Source organism: Oreochromis niloticus, linkage group LG20 (genome assembly GCF_001858045.2).
Source record: "Oreochromis niloticus isolate F11D_XX linkage group LG20, O_niloticus_UMD_NMBU, whole genome shotgun sequence".
NCBI lineage: Eukaryota > Metazoa > Chordata > Actinopteri > Cichliformes > Cichlidae > Oreochromis > Oreochromis niloticus.
This window is the reverse complement of record NC_031984.2, coordinates 28,118,352-28,136,580: the sequence shown is the minus strand read 5'-3', so window position 1 is coordinate 28,136,580 and position 18,229 is coordinate 28,118,352. Positions and strand designations below refer to the sequence as shown.

At 45.7% G+C, this 18,229-nt stretch overlaps 1 protein-coding gene across 7 annotated transcripts in view; it reads left to right on the top strand.

The window, feature by feature from the left end:
- Window positions 1-18,229, top strand: part of agrn (agrin) — a 261,140-nt gene that overhangs the window by 207,286 nt on the left and 35,625 nt on the right. For all 7 annotated transcript variants that reach the window (XM_025902006.1, XM_025902005.1, XM_025902007.1 and 4 more), the window contains 7 exons: window positions 109-214; window positions 2,685-2,795; window positions 3,377-3,541; window positions 5,023-5,166; window positions 7,573-7,697; window positions 7,815-7,920; window positions 14,722-14,847. In XM_025902006.1, coding sequence (XP_025757791.1) covers window positions 109-214; window positions 2,685-2,795; window positions 3,377-3,541; window positions 5,023-5,166; window positions 7,573-7,697; window positions 7,815-7,920; window positions 14,722-14,847 — 883 coding nt within the window. The remainder of the gene's footprint in view (window positions 1-108; window positions 215-2,684; window positions 2,796-3,376; window positions 3,542-5,022; window positions 5,167-7,572; window positions 7,698-7,814; window positions 7,921-14,721; window positions 14,848-18,229) is intronic.

Genomic DNA, 18,229 nt, shown 5'->3' with positions numbered 1-18,229 from the left:
CAGGGTGAGATCTAAAACCTGCAGGGACACCGGCCCTCGTGGACTGAGATTGCCCACCCCTGAGCTAGACGCTGCGTCAGACTCTGCTATGTGTCTTTCTTTTTGCAGGTTTGTGGTTCCGATGGGAAAAACTACAGCAACGAGTGCGAGCTGAAGAAGGCCAGATGTGAGAAACGAGAGCACTTGTTGATTCAAAATCAGGGACCCTGTGCAGGTCGGTACATTACGCCACTCAGAGTCGATGTCATTGCAGTGCACAAGAGCACCCTCATCAAGTCTCATTGTCGCTGACATCCCATTTCTCCACTCATTCCATCCATCGATGGGGTTGTAATTGTCTCTAGTTTGAGTGTAATTCTGACAGCACTGCTGGTGTCTCTCTTCAGTGTGACCTGGTTAGCCATAAGCAAGTGAAATGATGGGAGGTCAGTGTTAAATTTGATGTGTGGGTTTGTGTAATTTGCTCAGGGAAGGTTGACTCAGCACACTTTGAGCTTTCCAGCTTTTCTGGGAAGTGACTCGTCCACGTGGGCCGGCTCGTGAGCAGAGTTAAAAATCTTCCTCTCGGGCCCAAGTGTGAACTAACAGACAGTAATAAAGGCTCACTTTTCTGTCCAGATATTCAGAGAATTTAAAGCAATAAACCTGTGCTCCGGAGCTTGCCTCTTAGCCCTCAGGACACCGCTTTTCCCCTCTTCCTTTAATATAAACTCCCTCTCTTTGCATGTGATGAATGACATTTATCAGCCACAAACGCTGTGAGATCAGTGGCAGAGCAGCAAAGGTTAACCATCTTCCTCTCTGTGGCTATGTTAAATGAAGAGCTTTTTGCTAGCACAGGCCGGGGAGCAGAGCAAAAGGCACTTAAGGGATTTTGTGTGATCATTCCAGTCTGTTTGATTCCCCATGGGTCTGAAAGAGAGGAGGATGGAGAGAGTTTGAAGAGAGTGAGAATGAAGGAGCTGCCAGTGTTTTCACACACATCTCTGCAGATTCTTCTCCTTCCTAAGCTGGCCTCCTTGGGCACTGACTGTCACGCTTCTCTACCATCCATGGATAATCAATCCTTTTTTGAAGAGCCCTCTATGGGTACAAGGCCTCTGGGTTCTCATCTCCTATTGGCTAATGGGGGGGGAAAAAACTCAGATCTTGGGGAATTTCACTGCCCTCTGCATTAGCTATGTAAGGAGAAACTTCATTTGACCTCAGCTCCATAAACTTTATCAAAACATGCCAGCTCTCAGTAGCGGAGCATGAAAGCAACCTTGTATTTCAGAGGTTCTCAGTTTGAAAAGCTACCTACTTTGCATACAGTGTCAACACAGCCGTCTGCTGCATGCACATTTGTAAAGTTTGCCTCTCGTGGCATTTCAAATAGTGTTTTTTTTTTTTCGCCGCCTGCAAACTCAAATCAGGGTCAGGGATTTCAGTATAATCCATTGAAATTTTTATTGGTTTACTAGACACATGTGCAGATGTGCTCTTGCAGGAATATAAAAGACCAGCAACAATCAGCGAAGCGGAGAAAGCGCAGCAGCGGACCTTGAAAATGTGAGGGTAATATTGCATGTCACAGCGAGGTGCATTGTGCCGGACAATGGCCGCTGAAGAGGAAAAACCCTTGAAGGGTGGAAGAACATATGAAATTAAAAGTTCTCCTTGTCCTAATAGGCTCAGTACAGATAGCCGAATGGAGCACTGAAAAGTGGCAAGTTAAATGAACTGTGTCCAAAGCCCATCTCTGGAGTGGGAAAGCACTGGAAAAAGAGCGCGCCGAGTCATCACCATTAGGCTGAGGCTCATATCCACACCAGTAACAGTGTGATTTATGGCCCCTGTATCTCCAGCCTCCAAACTCCAAATGAGCAACACTAGAAGAGGCGATGGGGAGGGGAATAGAGAGACACAGAAAGCCAAGGGTTTTCCCGTTTCTATCTACAACTTTACTTTTCACTCCAAAGTATGAAAAAATGTGAACAATAATGCTTTTGCTCCGGCCATTAAACAAATCCTATTTTCCTCCCACTGACTGTTTTGTTGTTCTCTTCCAATTTCTGGAGAAGCGCCAGGTTTCAGGAACGCATTTGTTTTTATTTTGTTGAATGTGGCTCTGTATTCAGTGCTGTCACACTAGTTTGGCGTCTGGTGCATCCTTAGACAAAGGAGCTCTCCACACAGTGTGCGCAGGCAGAAACTGCTTGGCAAATTCCTTCGCATTATGCAGCAGGCCTTTTTTTTTTCTTCTTCTGCTTCTTCTTCTTTTCTTTTTTTGAAGGTTGTAGGGCAGCGGTGCAATTTCGTAATATTAGACAAGAACAAATGAAGAGAACATGCCTTCTAGTAGGTGGTAAATGTCAGCTTCTGCACATTCACCAGAAATGCCATTGTTTGTTTTCACTGGAGGTAATAGCATCATTTTCCCCCTGATTTTGAGCCATTGTGGAGAAAGTAGCAAATAGAATTGTTATCTTGAAGCCGACTGCCAGGCTCTCCACCTCTGCCCCTCAAGCCAATCTCATTGTTGGCGAAAAGTTACATGTTGTTCAGAGATTGTGTTGTTTAATTCCCCTCCTCCACCACCATCAACAAACCCTACAGTAATCACTCAAATGCTGGTGTTCCTCTTTCTCTCCCTGTTCCATCTTCCATCTCCCTTTCCTTCCCTACCTCATCGGTGATTTCAGCCGCATCTCTGCTGGACCCGATGGTACCCGAGCACTGCAGCGTGTCAGTGTACGGCTGCTGCTCAGACAATGTGACGGCCGCCTTAGGAGTTGGACAGGCTGGATGTCCCGGTGAGTACTATTCTGTGTCCCACTTTGACCCGTCAGTGTGTCGCGAGTTTGTTGTGTGTGCACTCAAAAAAAAGAAAAAAAGGAGGAAAAAAATGTAGATAGTATCAGGCTGTTTGCAGCATATGGGCCTCGTTGTCCTTGACTGCAATTACAGTAGCAAAGTTGCAGAGCCGAAAACGTTTCATCTTAATCCAAGGAATAATTATGATAATTCTGCGCTGTATCAACAGAAAAATCACTTCATCTGATGATCCTGACAAATGATAGCGCGCAGATGGAAGAGAAAAGGCTTGCATCGAGCTGTAAGCCAGGGGATACAGCATGGATGAAGAAAATGCAGACGCGGAAATAAGAATACGCAGAGATTTAGAAAAAAGGAAAATCACCTCAGCGCGCTTTATCCGCCTTTTTATTTGCGGAATAGGGTTTAGCTGACATTTGAGCCTAGCATAAATCTCTAATACAGAGTATCCATCACAGTAAGCAGTATCCCACTCTTATAAGCTACAGGGATCTATAAACAGCAGCAGTGTAAGTTTGCTGTAGAAAAGTGAAATTCCTTGTTGCTCTTTTCCCCTCAGCTACCTGTCAGTGTAATATCTACGGCTCCTACAAGGGGACGTGCGATCCAACCACCGGGCAGTGCTCCTGTAAGCCGGGTGTCGGAGGGCAGAAGTGTGACCGCTGTGAGCCGGGCTTCTGGAATTTCCGCGGCATCGTGACAGAGAACATGAGCGGCTGCACTCGTGAGGAATTCCTTCTTTGTATCTGATCAGCTGTGCAAATGTGTTTTATTTCGATAACGTTCATTTTATGTATGTTACTTTTCAATCCTTACATTTCCTCTCCACAAATGGTCTGTGCACACACACACCAAAAAAAAAAAAAAAATCCATGCACATCAAAGTGTTAACATGCAGAGAGGTTTTATTTGGTTTTCAGAAATCCTGAAATAGTGAAATAGTTAGTCTAGATCAGAGATGTCAAAGTCGGTTTAGTTCATGGGCCTCATATAGCCAGCTTTGATCTCCAGTGGGTCTTGTCAGTGGGTCTTCTCAGCAACTTGTCAGGATCTGGAACTTTCATCTCCAGCATCACCGCAGACATCTCCAACTTTCATAGTTTGCAAAGTCCTGACTGACTTGTATGATTCACACCCCCTGCTCTAGATACACCATCAATATTTCTGTGTGCACTTTTCTTCTGATCTACTTTACTTTTAAAGTTACTGAACAATTTTTTTTCCAGAGTATAAACAATGTTGCCATCAGTTTTTTCCCCCAATGTTTTCTGGGAAGAAACCCAAAACCTCTGAGTCTGTAAACCTAAAGTCTTTGCCAAATAAATCCAAATCTGCATGGCTGGAGTCCACTCTACATAAGTGAGAGTCATATTTCTCAAGATAAGAGCCATAGTTTGACAATACATTTCTCACTGAATTAATAGCAGTGCCTCCGAGCTACCCTTTTTAGAACAGAAGTTTATAAAATGAATATCCATAAAATCTAGGCAGTCAAATTAGATTCTGTTCTAGTTAAACTCCATATATTTATAGAGCTTAACTATTTGATGAGAGTTTTTGTGGAAAGATGTCTTACTGTGTCCTTTAGACCTGTCAAGGCTGTACTGAATGAACCATTCTCATTTGTATTCGAGTAAAGAACAGGGTCGGGACCCCTTGTTTGTCTTGGTGTAATGCAATATGGTGACTAGCTCGTATCCTGCCGCTGAGGTATCATAGGACATAGCTCCCCAAGTCACAGAGCATTTTCAGTCAACAGCAGGAAGCCTGCAGGTGCCTCACCCGTGGCCTGACCTTAACAAGGTTTACCCAAAGCAAGCAGACAGCACACCACACGCCAATACCAGGTTCAGCAGGAGAGGAGTGGAAAACAACACACGTCATTGATTCCAGGAACATAATGGACTTGATGTCCTTCCCCGGTGTTGTTTTCCTGAGTTTCTCTTACGTACTCATTCCCCTCCTTCTTGTCCTCCTCCTGTGGCCCCTAGGGCTGGTTGAACTATCACCAACCCGTGATACTTAAGACAAAGATGTCTCTCAAGCACAACACTACAGAGGCTAAGGTTGCTTCAAGCACAGTTTGTACAGACTATAAACCGAGCTATTCCTATCTCTCTTCCTGCCGTCGTCGCTAATTGACTGGCCTTTTTTTTTTTTCCCTCATCAATCTCTCTCGTTTTTTTTCCCACCTCTCCACGGCAGCATGCAACTGCGACGCTACGGGCTCAGTCCGGGATGATTGTGAGCAGATGTCGGGTCTGTGCTCTTGCAAGACGGGAGTGAAGGGCATGAAGTGCAACGTGTGTCCAGATGGGAGCAAGATGGGCATGAATGGCTGCGACAAAGGTAATAAGAAAGAGCATCAAGGCCAGTGTGCGGAGCATTCAGAAACCAAACACACACACATTTCTCTCCTTGGTCCCAGCTTCTCTCTATCATTCCAAAGTGGTTTTTCTGTCACTTATCTGATTTGTGGATCAGCCTCGAAGCAGCCGTTTCTTTCTTCGTCGGCTCTTCGCATCCATCAGGTTTATTGGCAAAGAAGGAAGTGGCTGCAAGAGAGCTGATCAATAGTGATTAGGAAAATACTCAAGTGTACAAATGGCATGTGGATGACACATTTCCCATTGATATTTTATTTTCTCTACAACATTCTCAGTTGTGATGATTCACTGTTCTTTGAATGTGTGGGTTTATACCTCTGTTTAAGGACTATTGATTACTTTTGATTAATAATAAAAACAGCCCCGGTGATTGTACAAGCCACAAAGCCGGTTGAAGGAAAGGTTAGTTCCTGCTGTGGGGGCCTGCAGCTCCTTGATTAAGATGCACCATCAGATATCGACTGGAAGTCAAACGTTTAATGAAGCCAGCAGTCCCAGCACAGTGGTGGGGCTCTTCGCCACACACCCTGCCAGATAAAAAGGACGAGTGCAGGGTGCAGCACATAAAAGCAGGAGCTAAAGGGTGGGGTGCTCTGAGCCTCTGTGATGAAACAATGCAAAGACCCCACACTCAGAGCCAGGTGGGTGGATGGTGGACTCCCTGCAGCAGATCCTGCTGCGACAGCTTCAAGGCTTCAAACAGTCTTTAGGGGAGAACTGAGGAGAGATCTTGAGTGCGCACCTTTGTGCCCCTCAGAAGATAAACTTTTTTTTGTGCAGCAGTTTTGGAAAATTGCTGTGCATGCCATGAATAATTGAAACTCAGAGAATTTGGGAATTCTATCATCACTGCTATACGGTTGGTGTAAAGATGCTAAATACAAGTCAGAAGAACATAGACAAGGATGAAGTCTTTCAGCTCATCCTTTCCACATTATAAAATCACCCAGAGTGCGACAAGTGGTGTTTTAAAACTGTGGCACAATAGCACAAGTATAGTATGAATGTTGTCAGCAGTGCAGATGAATTGTTATTTGCTGTTTGGGGTTAAAGTTTTATAGCTAGACGGCTTATAACACAGTTTGTTGTTATACTTTGAAATCCCCTCAGGACCTGATCCCAGCATATATATCAGAACTGCTATCCCTGTACTCTAAACCAGCAGCTTATAGTCTGTTCCCACATCACTGTTAACGCTCAAGAGAGACAGAGTGACTGCTGTATGCAGTATCATCTTTTACGTTGCTTTTAAAGACTTTTTTACATTTTTGAGGATTATTTCAGTTGTACTATTGTGTTAAACTGTATTTTATTCTTTAATGGGTGTTTAACTGGCAGAACTTTTGCTACCTACAGAAAGGTTGACATTGATACACAGGAAATTGTAATGTTTTCTAAGAACCAAACAGAACACAGGAGACCAGGATCAAAAATTCAAAACCTTATGCATCAGCAAAACCAGCTGACAGAAAGTAAAGGTTGAAGTCTTGAAAGCGTATTAGATGGACAAACAAAATTGGACCTATACTAGGAACAAAGAACCAGGAATGAAAGGGCAGTAATACACAAAAAAAGCAAAGGGAAGGCCAACATGAATAATGGAAATAACCAGCCCGTTCTCACTCCCGAGGCATAACATCCTGACGATTTGTCGCGTCCCGCGGCGTTCCTGAGGAATGCGAAAGGTGACCTTCCGCTTTCTTATGTTACGCGCCGGGTTATGGGTGAAATCCATAGCATGACGGTCCCATGGTAAAACACGTTCAAGCCATGTACTCCAGCCCTAACCCTAACCTTGTCCCTAACTAGCACTTTAATGACGTTAAATAGTGTTTTCCAAAGCGATTTAAGTAAAATGAACGAACATGTGTAGATTGATTCCAAACGGTTCTCATGTTTAATCGTTTTTCCAATCTCATCATTTAGAGACTCAATATGTTGACGATTTGTCACCCAGTGTAAAATATTAGGCTTTGGGAGTGAGAACGTGTTGAAATAACACTCACAGGAAAGAACAAGGATTACAAAATAAAGGAGGAAATCACTATGAAACAACAAGACGTGGCAGAAATGTTGCCAGCTATAGTCCGATTTTACAGTCTCCATTGCTGTATATAAAGTACTCTATTTGGACAAAAGTGTCGGGCCACACCTCCTAATCTTTGAATTCAGGTGTTTTCAGTCCCATTGCCACCGATTTATCAAAGGCTATTTAACCATGCAGCCTGCATTCACAGTCATTGATGAAAGAATGAAGAGCTCACTGAATTCAAGAGTGGTGCTCTAACAGGATGCATAGACGACCCAGTACCTTCGTCCATATAGTGCGTACAGAACGTATAGCAGTGTAAACCTGTTTCTCCCACAGGTCCTGAAGCCCCAACTTCCTGTGAAGAGTTGCAGTGTAACTATGGAGCCACTTGCATTAAGGTGAATGGCCAGGCCCACTGTGAGTGCCCCTCACCTGACTGCGATTTGAAAAACAAAACCAAGGTGTGTCTTTCAAACTGTCTAAAGAAATAAGTTGTTTGAATGGAAACACATTGTTTCAGTTGCCTGTAGGGAGTTAACGTGTTCTCCCTTCGCTCCATCTCTGTCACTGTGGAGCAGGTGTGCGGCTCAGATGGGGTGACCTATGCCGACCAGTGCCAGCTGAGGACCATAGCCTGTAGGCAGGACAAGGACATCACAGTGCAGCACTTTGGACAGTGCACAGGTGAGCCTCGTAGAAACCTCCATGCATAACGAGACACACGGATGGCCAACTGTTGTCAGTCCCTGATCAAAAGATAATGAGCAGTGCCGAGGGCCTCAAATTAACCCCCTCCTGCTGTTTCTCCTCCTATCCATCTCTCTGATTCAGAAAGTAAGGTCAGAGCACTGTGAGAGCACATTTATCTTAAAATAAATGTTTCTGCACACACTCGAGCAGCTGTGCTTATTTCTTATTAGGGTAATTCAAGTGCTGAAGAGTATATAATAAAAGCATCTTACACGCATCATGTTCAATAGCACTTCTGTATATCGAACAAGCCTGTCTCTCCTCCTGGTTTTAAACTGCCTGGTGAGAATGAAAGCATGTGCCACACTACAGGGATCTTAGAATTAAGAAAGATGGAGATTTATTTATTTATTTTGAAAAGAAAAACAAGTTTGACTGGAGTCTGTGCCTTGCAAACTCACAAGATAGCAATGACACTTCCTCTTTGCTTTCCAGTCCCTTTGTTGGGATTTGGCTTCAACTTCAAACCCCCTGTTGGGGAATACATCAATCCCTTCGCAGCTTGATGCTGCCAGGAACACGATGCTGCTGAAGTATGATTGCACATGTAGAGTACATGTGTACGCAGGAAAAGGTACAGCTCTTGCCCCCCCCCCTCCCATCCCAGCCCACATGCTGATGGACATTGCTTGGATCGGTGTAATAGGCACTGGGACCCTTGCCAAGGCCACAGCTTTCATGTACAGTGAAGTGGTCTTGCCGACTGCCAGCTTGCGTCACAGCAGAATTCTAGAGACGCCGCCGGCAAGAGCAGGAGGAAGCTCTACGCCAGCTGTGGAGCTGTGGCCGTGAGCCACTGCCAGGTGTCTTACATTTCCAGGTAGAAAAATGTTCATTCACCTCATCATTTAGTGGATCAAGTGACCTCATGCAGAGACACGAGTCCCTTTTACCCCTCTTCCCTGAGTGACCCCTTCAGACTCAAATTGCAGTATTCCAGATAGGAAAGGATGTTGATATGGTGTATGTTGATTTACAGTTTCAGGTAGTCGGATTAAAAAAAAAGAAAAAGAATATGCTCAGTAAGGAATTGACAAGGCTTTGATAAGTCCCTGAACATCTGGTAATTACAAATTCAGTGCCGTGGGTTACCAGCAAAAGGAGCCAAAATCCAGTCTGGTCTCACATTCCTCTGTTGCCTGGCAATAGAGATGTGGGTTGTGTGTAATCCCTCACCTAGCATTTCTGCATACACAGAAGGCACGAAGACGCCTCGCAGCGGACTCTCTCTCTCTATCAAACCCTACGGGGACGACGAAGAGACAGGCAAGCGCTCGGGCCCCACCAGCAGCCGCGGAGGATCTTTTAATTTCTTCACCCGGATGCGGTCGCACCGCGGGTTGCTGTTCTGGCGCTGCTGTCGGCTCGGGAGTTAGATCTTGAGCTCATTTCACGTGTGGCTGGGTGCGAATTAGCATTTGCTCTGCCTTCACCCCTCACCACGCCGGAGCCAAGCCCGCCCTCCCTCCCACTGTTTACACGCAGCGCTTCCAGACGCCGGGCCACAGCGCCGTGGCATGCCAATGCTCGCCGAGCTGCTCCGTGGTTTGACAGGAGAGCAGTGCCAAGGGCTCTGCTATAAATGAGTGAATATTGATCTTTTTTAACATCATTGATCTGTTGCAACTTTTTATTATACAAGGGAGCGTGACTGCTGCTTCTGCTGCTGCTGTGCAGTCTGCCGCTAATGGGCAGGCTGAGGAAAAAAATTACAAGCCTGCAGAAAAAGCTGCTCAAATCTTTCTGCCTGTGACAGAGAGCTGTGATGTTACCCGGCTCGCTCTGAAGTCTCCTCCAAGCAGCCGCAGAGTATGGGGAGGAGTGTTCTCGGCTTCTTTGCTAGGTCTCAGCAAAAGATGAAGCGATAAGAGAAGAATTACCAAAAAAATATGCATGAAATACTGTACCGAGCACCGGAGGGAGGGCATTTGTACCGGTGAGCAAATTCTGGCAGTGGGAGGAAATGGCCACCATGTTGGCAATGACCTGCCTCTCCCATATGGTGTTATTACCTGTAAGTTTGTAGCAAATTGGCAACGAAGGCCAGCATATGGCACAGGCAGCCCTCTGCCTGCTTGCTAGTCAGGGTTCTGTTGCCTTCTCCTCCATGTCCTGCGATTTTTTTTTCGTGCCATTATTCACTCCCTCGTTCAGTTTGCCATGCCATGTTTCCCTGCTGCTGCTTTGTTAACCTGTATTTTCCATCTGATTTAAACCCTTTCTCTGTTAGGCTCTTTTTCCCTATCATTTCCTCTCCTTGCCTCTGTGGCTCCCTTGTCTTTCTCCTCCAGTTTGCACTATCCGAATTCCTCCTCCTCACTGAGGGTGGCTGACTCCACAAACAATCTTAATAACCACCTTTCAACAATAAGTACACAGCTGAAGCAAGCCGAGATGACTATGATTTATTTTGCTCTCTACTCCGTGACATTACTGTCCAGTGCTCGACTGGGAGGAAATAAAGCAAAAAAAAGGCAAATGGACTGTTAAACCTGATTAAGAGAAGCGTCAGCTGAACAGACTGTGCTGCCAGTCCTTCTCTGCTTTCTCCCAACGAGCGCTCCTCTCTTGCTTTATCCCATGTCACTGAGCTTGCTTCTGGAGATGCGCACACACACCCAAACACACATTAGGCCCTTTCCAGGGAACAAGCCGCTTGACGCTAAGCTTGGCACAAGACTGACAGGTGTAGCCGAGAGGAAACGCGATGCATGCCACCTTCCTTGGTGATAGCATCGCTCCTCTATGCACTCCAAATCTCTCTATTTACAAATATCTTCCGAGCTTTAAGCTGACAATCTGTGCGTCTCCCGGGCTTTCTGCCGTCTCAGTAGGTATCACATTTCACACCTCGGTGAATAATTGCCGATCAACTAAGCGATTATAGCGGTGTAATTAAGTCCTACACATAATGTTAGGCGAATCCTAATGAGGCGCATGTCTACGGTATAGCTTTTTATTTTTTAATCTCCTCTTCATTTCACCTTCTCGCTAACACACATCTGTGCTCGTGGGACGGCAAGGAGCGAAGAAATAATGACAGTATTGCCGGGACTGCTCGCCACGGCTAAATCTGAAGTGTTCGCTTACGTAGCATCTCCCTGCCAACTCACTTATCTCCCGCAGGAGTTTTTGTCCCATTTATCTCTCTTTTATCGCCAACAGTTTGTCCTTTTGCACCAGAGCTTTTTGCATTGGTAATGATGGGCTCTTTACAGAGAGGCTCTTCTGGCTCCCTCATTTGGAAGGATTCTTTTTTTGTTGTTGTTTTTGTTGCTGTGTGTGTGTGTGTGTGTGTGTGTGTGTGTGTGTGTGTGTGTGTGTGTGTGAATATATTGACACGAGTGTGTTTGTGGTGGCATTGACGGATGCTCATGCTCTCTGCGAGCAGCGCTCTTTGAAGCCAGAGTTAAAGCCGGCTTTTTTTTCTTTTCTTTTTTTTTGCCCCATTTCTATCAATCATTCATCACCGGAGGCGCTGGCTGTTGGTGATTAAAGCTGTGCTACTGGAGGGCAGCGTTTGAATATGGATATATAATTCATAGGCATTGGCACAGCAACATACAAACATGCATATTGTGCACACGAATGCATGCCATATGTGTACAAACACAAGCACAAATACCCTCCACACAATGCGCTGACACCAACTGGAGTAGTTTAACCCGGTTTGGGAAACATAACTCGTCTGCAGGCGGAGTGCACATGCCCGAATGCGATGTGTCATCTGTTGGCATATTCCATATTCACTCTTAAGACCCCTGAAACAAAGATTTCTGACATCTCATCCATTGCAGGCTTTTTAATCACGGGCTGCTTGTACAAACAGGCCTGTTTGTGTATGTGTGTGGTTTCTAATGTAATTACTTAATGACATTGGTGAACATCGGGGAGATGGGTTAGAAGATTAGAAGAGGCATAATCACTCACTGAATACAGGGGTAAAAAAAAAAGAGTAATAGTGAGCAGTAGGTTGTAATAATCATTAAGTGATTTTGTTATGCTTTATTGGCTAATTATGTTTTTTTTTCTATTTCCTCTGGTGTGATTTTTGAGGTTTTACTGCAGTTAAGTAAAACAAAGTCCAACACTTCCATCTATGCTCAGTCATTCATCCATTCCTTGCTTCCTCCCCTTCCCTCCACCAGAAACCATCTCTGAGCCAGCAGATCGACCCACCCCCAACCCCCCGCCACCACCCCAAGCGCAGCCGTTGCCGCCACCACCATCACCACCGCCGCCCCTTCCATCCTAACATGGTGCACGGCGTCCCGCCTCCACGGATCGAAACCCTCGAGCAACCTGCGACCACCACCCCTTTCCATCCCCTACCCAAAAAAGTGCGCAAGCAAACAGCCACCACTCCACCCACATCCAGCCGCAAGCGCTGCAGCCCACTCCAACCGCTGCCGCCGCCGCCTCCACAACCCCTCGCAGCGGTCCCATCCCCTCGGCCGCCGCAGTCTCCTTCGAGGGCTCGGGTAGCGGGGATCCGAGCGGGGACGAAGCGACCGAAGAAGAGAGCAGCGGCGTCCCAACGGAGGCCAGTGGGGCTGAGGAGACTGTCGGTAAATCCCTGCTCTTTCACTTCATTATCCATAAAGCTTTGGGTGTGTGTGTGTAGGGAGGGGAGGTTTTTCTAAAGAAAGGGGCTGGTCAAACTCATAGTCTTCTCTTAGCTCACATCATAATGCATTCATGCCATCATCTGTTAATTGAAAATGAAAAATAGGCACAGGCTTACGTATTTGTATGCAAATTGCTTTTGAGGAGACAAATGTCACAGGCAGGCAGGCGGGGAAGAGAAATCTTTGTCAACAGGTGCCGTTAGTGTCATTTCCACTTGCATAAGATGTATATCTCAATTTCAGACAGAAAAGAATGTATTTGCATGGTTCACTGTTGCTACATAGCCCATGCGTTTTTTTTTTCCTCCCATTCCACCAGCTCTCAACAGCTAGCAAAACAAAACCCAAGCTCTGTAAAATACACTCTAGATGGAACTGCTGGTCCGCATCTCAGGATCTCTGGAGCCTGACTTGACAGGCTGATGTGACTGGGAGGTTGAGGTGCGAGTGTGTGAGCCAGCATACCTTGTCACATGACTAGGCTCAAATCTTTCTCGACATGCCTTCCTGGGCTCTGGCGGTTACCGGGCCTCTGGTTGAACAACAAGAGGACGACTAAGACTTTTCAATCAGTGCTCTCTTTTCTTTGATTTTTTCTTTTTTTTTCTGACGTTGCCTTCCATCCGTCTGTCCACCTCACCTGACAGCTTGCAGTAACAGGATAAGATTGATGGAACGGCAAGGCCCCAATGTGCTCTTCCTCAGCTCTTCCTCCTCCTCCTGCTCCCCCTCCCCTCTTGTTCCTGCTCCCCGAGTTTTAGATTTATTCTCTTGTCAGAGGCTGACCAGAGTGCTCGGTGACGCAAGGAGCATGTAGCTTGTCTGCAAAGGAGACCTGGCGTCTTGTGACTGTGTGTATATGTGTGCGTATGAATGTGTACCCAAGCGTGCCTGGATTTTTTTCAACAGTCAGTTTGTGAGAGTTTGATTAGATGATTTTCCAGGACAGTTTTGGATATTGAAAAACTGAACTAATCTGTTTCGTCATCTGTTTTGTGTGTTTGCGTCTGTGTGTGTGTGTGCGTGCTAGTCTTATCTCCTGTTCCTCGTGTCAGTGTGTTTGTCCAATCCAGAGTGCACATGTCACCGTCTGAGCATACAAATGTGAGTAGGTCAGAGGTGCACATTTGCACATTTTTGTGCCTGTGCTATTTTTGCAGTCTGAACAAATCTGTGTGTGTATTTGTCGTTGTGTTTATCTGTGTTTATTTGACAGCTTTCATGGCTTCCATAGGAGTTGCACAGACCCTAGTCATTGTGCGCTGCCCGATTTCTCCCCACCGGCACCCTCCTCTTCACCTCAGCTTCTATAAATGTGCAGACCACATGCCAGCAGATGCCCCATAAACCCCAGCCTCCTCCCGCCTTCTGCCCCGCCCCCTCCTCCCTCCTCCTTCCACATCCTTTGACCGCATGTCCTTGAGAAGGACGTCCCTCGCCTCTGACGTGTTTATGGCTTGTTTAGCCGCTAGCTGTTTGCCTCGACGATTATTTCTAATCTCTCCGCGGCCATAAAGTGCACCGCCTCGACACCGAGACAACTCCCCCTCCGCCAACACCATCATTAGAGTGGACCGAAGCTCGCCGCTGTTATATACACTCTCATTCTTCAGATAGAGAGAGCCGGGCCACTTTTATGTCTGTAATGTCCCAAGATAGCCAGATATGCAGTGACAGTAACACAAACACGAGTGAATGTTTTTTTTGTCCTCCTGGGACTCCTTGAAGGTAACACTCACCCAATCTGCAGCGAGCAGTTATCACATCCTCCCATCATTAAAAGTGCACCATGTGTGAGATGACTGGCAACACTCCCCATTAAGTGTTCTCTACCTGTCAAAAAGAGTTCCAGGTGTACATTCAGTCCCAGTGAAAATGCCATATAATCACTCCTGACAGATGCCTTTATTAGTGTCCAATCACTGGTCAGCACTCTAAAACAAACACGCAAACATCTGTAGACGCGAGAGAAAGTTGGAATTGTAGGTTTTTAACCTTGGAATCACTGCTGGTGTTGAGTGCCTAAAAATTGTAGCTCTCTTCTGGGTTTCCTACATAAGCTGTAACTTTTCATGAACTATTATGAGCCTCTGTGTATCACCCTCAGGTCCCACAATGGCGAGCACCACTTTACCCACACTTGAGGACAGGTCGTCCTGCGACAACACAGAGTTCGGCTGCTGCCCTGACGGCAAGACACCATCCAGTACTCCAGAGGGCGCCAACTGCCCCTGTAAGTCAAGCGCACCTTTGAAAAAGACTTTCTTTACTCTCTAATTACCTAAACATCTTCCCGGCTGTCTTCTGCGTCTTCTGTCTGTTGCTGTTGTTTCGCCAGCTTCTGTAGCTCTTGCTTTGAGTCGCAGAGGCTCGGGCTCTGTTCGTATGGAGGGCGCCTTTCATGGGTCTTTTGAGAAAAGTAATTGGCTTTCCCTCCAAGAGTGAGATGAGAAGACTGATACCGCTCTCATGTCTGTGCATTAAATATGGAGCTGGAGCCAGGAGGTGATTAGCTTAGTGTAAAGGCTGCAAGCAGAAGAGAGCAGCTAACACATCTCTCTGCAAAGCTCACCACTGAACGCTTTGTGTCACCTTATTTAACAAGCACACAAACGCAAATGTGATGACGACGGTTTCAGAGGGACTTGTTGGCAGTTTCTTCTTCCTCCAAACTAATCGTGTCACAGCTTCACCTCCATATTTAAAGCAGAAAACAAAACAAAAACCCAAATTTTCCAGCTGTAGCCTCTGCTGCCTGAGGAAGTCCTCGTCGTCCTCCTGTGTTTGCGTGGCCTCGCGCTGTTTTGCCCCTGACATCAGTAATTGATGTGCTGTCTTGAGCTTTAGAGGGGAAAAAAAAGTTCAAATGCTAAAAATAGTGTTGCAATGGATTATTGATCCAGACAGAGTTATCCGCACAACATATTGTTAAGGAATACTGTGTCGGAGGACAATTTCTGTTATTACAATAATTAAAGTGACTCTCAGTTAACTCGTGAAACAGAGTCAGAATAAGTGGCGGCTAGCCATTATTGTCAGTCTGCCAGTGTCGTGATTCAGAGTGGCACTGCTTTCCATCTATTTCAGTCTGTATTCATTTGCTGACATGCTAAAATTGAACATAATATATATAAATATTTAAAAGTATAATATACAGTAAAAAATCCTCCCTAATCATCACTTATGACATATTAGAAATGTGTGGGGGTTTTATCTGTGGAGACCCATTTCTTCTGATTTTGCTGTGTTCAGAAGGTTTCTGGGATGCAGTCGCTTGGCTGTAGGTGGATAGCACAGCCGCCGGCCAATAGTAGCACACAGAATATGAGGACAGAAGTAAAAAAACAAACAAAAAACATGGCAACCGGCTTATATGGCTGCTTCCGTCTCTCTCCTCTGCTCGCTGTTTAGGTAAGAAACATAAATAGCTGCAAGTCTGAATGTCTGTCGCCAACACACACACACAGTAGCACAATGTGTGCACCATCCCGTGCAACAGGAAGAGTGGACCATCATTCCTGACTGACCTGCTTCCTGTCTTCATTGATTCAGTCATTATCTAGCTCGCTCGACCACCGCTGCTCTCTGTTTCGCTCGGTGAGTCGGGCAAAGGGGCCAATTTTCAGTATTGTGTTTCTAAACATTAGCCACCATTTGCCTCGTGTTATACCTCTAATGTTGACTTTACAAATCGGGATATCGGAGCGTTTGGCTTAATTGTGCAGAACAGGTGGTGTTTTTTGGTTTTTCTCTGCAGCAGTGTTTTTATGAATCACTTCTATCATATGTAAATGAGCTTATTGACAGGTGGCAGGAAATAAAAAAGAAAAACAGAAACAGTGAAACCATTAGTCTGACCTTGGTAATCCATTTTTATGAATTCTGCAACACTTTGCAGTCTCGCCCTGATATTAGTCATACCCCGACAGATCCTCAGCGAGTTTCCTTTTCTCGTGTTTTGCTCGAGACTCTTGAACGCTCTTTCCTCTCCTCTTTCCCCATCGCTCCTGTTCTTTTAATCTCCCTCTCCTCTTGTATTCGCACCCCTGCACCCTCACGCGCATTCTTCTCTTTATCAGTCCGCGCCACTGTTCCTTAGTTCCCTTCTGAGCTCTGTGTCACTTTTTCTCTCTGTCTCTCGCTCTCTCTCAGACCAGTCAATCTCAATCCAGTCTTGCATCAGTTCATTTCTCTCTGGAGTTGAGCGGCGAGAGAGCCCAGAGACTAGAAGGGGCCGACGAGCGCTGTTGTACCAATCAGTGACTCCTGCCACACTCAGTTCATAAAGATAAAGGGCTTCTCTCTCTCCCTTCGTTTCTCTATCTATCTCTCCCTCCGTCCCTCGGTTGAAATCTGCCATCTATTTGTCCTAGCCGTGGTAGTCTGACTGATTGTGAAAAGAGGGATTCACTCTGGCTCTCAGGGGAGCTTTGGGTCATGACTTGAAAGAGCTCGGGCCACAAATTAGTGCATGGAGTTGCATTTCTGGCACGGTGAAGGTCCCCTAAGCCTTTCAATAAACCAGCAGAATTTACTGCCACTCAGTCTACAACATGACCTGAAGATATGAGGCCACCTTTGCCCATCCAGAGCCCTATGCCATTTATTTCTTTCACAGAATTTACAGGCAGGCAGAGGTGAAACATGAAAGTTTCTGTCGAGGTTGAACCCTGTGACATTTAGCCTCGAATCCGGCTGATGATAGAAACAAGCTCAGGCTATAAGAGAACTGTTATAACAAATCTGCAAAAGCCCGTAAATATTTATCCCAGCTAACAATGACGGCACACCGGCGATCGATACTTCATTCAGCTCAAGTGTTATTACCAATAAAACCGAGCTGCGTGATAAGCTGATCAATACGCTGGATATTTTTTTTTCTTTTTTCTTCTCCCGAGAAGGCTTCAGCCAATCTCCCGCTCATTAGAAGTGAAATGACACATCCCTCTGCCTCGTGCATCGGCTGCTATTTCATTGTAGGACCCAGTTTATTGATATCTGCCGGGCTGTCTCACGGGGGAAAAAGAAATAATTGTTCGTTGTTCAGATTATTAAGACATCACATGTGCAAAATGCTCAAGGTTTGGTTTAGCCCACACTTACGTATTTAAAAAAAATTAAACACCTTGGTTATAGATTGCATTGGGTATATCTCCCAGTATAGTGTAATATAAAAAATGACTCTAGGTCATGCATATGTTAAATTTAATGGCAGCGGGGATAATTGCCAAATGCTCATGTGAAAGTTATTGGCACACTGAGCTCCAGATACTATAAACTCTTCCATATGCCTGGGGAAGTCTGACATATCCATTACATTTTACAGTTCACTAGAATCTGATAGCCAAATAGCTCTGTCTGTCTTTTTATCACTCTCTTTCCCTCTCTTTACGTCCGTCACGGCAGTGGTCTGGAAAATCACCCTTTCTGATGTTTGTCTTCTTTGCAGATTAGAAGTCAGATCTCGCTCGTCCCCCCTCTCTTTTCTTTCTTTACCCCTCTCCCTGTCGGCCAAACGGTGCCCATTTGCCTCTATTTTATGGCCACCGTCACATGTGAATCGATGTGTGCCGCCCGTGAAAGTACTGTAGATGGTGAGGGAGGGGAGCGAGAGG